General features: G+C 43.5%; 1 protein-coding gene across 1 annotated transcript in view; it reads left to right on the forward strand.

Moving 5' to 3' along the window:
• Positions 1 to 1,992, forward strand: part of wdr6 (WD repeat domain 6) — a 10,243-nt gene extending 8,251 nt beyond the window's left edge. Inside the window, exon 6 of the mRNA XM_024293697.2 lies at positions 572 to 1,992. Within this exon, the coding sequence (XP_024149465.1) occupies positions 572 to 1,601 (1,030 nt within the window). The 3' untranslated portion in view covers positions 1,602 to 1,992. The remainder of the gene's footprint in view (positions 1 to 571) is intronic.
• The last annotated feature ends 156 nt before the right edge of the window (positions 1,993 to 2,148 follow it).

Consider the following 2,148-nt stretch of genomic DNA (forward strand, 5'->3'; position numbering starts at 1 on the left):
AGGATGTAATGTGGTTTCTATGATCTACTCTGTGTTAGAGAAGGTTCTCTCGGTTCTCAGGCGTCTGCACAGGTTGGTTGTGGAGCTACAGAATAATTTCCTGCAGACTCTCTTCAAACTATCAATAAAAGTTCCAGTCTTTTCTTCTTGTCTATCTCATTTTCTTTACGTTTTGTGTTGATGTTGTCTCTCTGTCTCTCCCTGCTTGGCTCATGGGTTGCTACATGTTTTTTATTTGATTTTTTTTTTCTATTAGAAGCTGAAAAAAACATTTTTCATCATCAACAATTCTGATAATTTAAGTGTTGTTTATAAATCAGATCAGGAGTGAAGATTTTTGATGTTCTTTTGGAAAAATGCTTGATTTTACATTATTTGAAGCTGAAACTTTTTACTTTTAACAAAGAAAACATTGACTGCATTCTTATAGCCAATTGTTAAATATGTATTTGATTTTATGTTTTATAATTGTATTATAAAACATTATAAAACTGTCTTAATGACAGTTGATAATAAACGAGCACAGAGGTTTAGCTGAGTCTGTCTTTGTCCTGCTGCTCTTCTCTCTCAGGTACAAACTGCTGTTCAGTGCTGCCACAGATGGGAAAATTGCCGTTTGGCATTTAACTGGAGTATCAACCGATATTTCAAGTGGTGCTACAAATCCCCCAGCTCCCTGCCTCGATATCCCCGCCCACCAGAGCGGCGTCAACTCATTGGTTGTTTGGGTGGAGAAACTGGGACGAGAAGGAGGAGGCGGTTGCCTGGTAACTGTTGCTAGTGGCGGGGATGACGGACAGCTGACAGTGTCCACAATTAGGGTGCAGTTCCCAGGAAATGGGAAGGCTGGGGGCAGCAGAGGGTTTCCTGAGACTTCTCATTGCCAAAGCTCAGTGGAAGCACTCCTAACAGACATAAAAGAGCTTCAGCTTCATCTCCTCTCTCAGCGCCGGATCCCGCTGGCTCACGCTGCTCCTCTGACCGCCCTGAAGCTCCTGAGTCCCGGCCTCCTGGTCTCCACTTCCTCAGATCAAAGGGTTTGCCTGTGGAAGGTCAGCGACGCCGGAGTCGGCCACAGCGGGGCGCTGTGCTCCCACGTTGCTGATGCTGCAGCGATGGCAGTGTGGGAGGGGGAGAAAGAAGAGGCAATTAGTACAACGGGATCCGAGCTCGTAAACGCTCTTTGCAGAGAACAAGAGAGCCAGACGCAGTCGGAGACAAAGACGGAGGAAACTGAGGGTGGGTGGGTTAGCGACGGTGAGGAAGCAGCTGGTGAACAGGAACTTAGACAACCTGCTGTAGCAGTGAAGGAGACAGTCGACCCAGTTTGCAAGGAAGAGGAGGAGGACACGACTGATCACTCAAAATCAGAACCTCAGACTGACGGCTCAGGTGAAACAGTGAATTGGACAAACAGTGAACAGTGTTTGAAAGCTTCCCCTGACAGCCAAACGGGGATCATCAGTGAAGGATGGGTGCTGGTCTGCGGTCAGGGTCTCCAGCTCCTGCGGGTCAGAAGTGCAGAGATGGAAGCATGGAGAGAGAAAAAGGAAAAGAGTAACTGCAGTGTTAAAGTGACGCTTCAAAAACAGCCAACATAATTGGATTATATGTTTTTTTTATAATTATTTCTTTTAATAAAATGATTGAATCTATAAACTTCTACGACTTTCCTGTTCGTTGCCCTTTGGCTGCTCCCTGTAGGGGGCGCCACCTCCTCATGTCCTCCTCCACTACACAAGAACCTTCTCTTTGGTCTTCCTCCAGACCAGGGGTGGGCGAACCTTTTCATTCGTGGGCCACAAATTGGTAATTCCACCTCTATAGAAATATAAATAACATAGAATGTAGATGAAAACGTACTTTAATTTTGATTTATAATAAATGTATATATTTTACAACAGAACATTTTGGAGTATTTATTTTAAAACTGGGTCTTGTCCTCATTTTAGAAGCAATTGTTTAGATGGGTTGATGTCCTTCAGTAAAAAACTAAAATCTTAGAGAAAAACTTGCTATCGGAACGATCAGAAAAATGACTGTCAAACTCAGAAATTACACATGAACGTCTGAAAAACAACAAATCTTCCAACAATGCATGAATGCAGAGTAACTTTCTTCACATAGACAAAGGTCAGTTTATTTGTT

Source organism: Oryzias melastigma, linkage group LG7 (genome assembly GCF_002922805.2).
Source record: "Oryzias melastigma strain HK-1 linkage group LG7, ASM292280v2, whole genome shotgun sequence".
In the NCBI taxonomy this organism is placed as follows: Eukaryota; Metazoa; Chordata; class Actinopteri; order Beloniformes; family Adrianichthyidae; genus Oryzias; species Oryzias melastigma.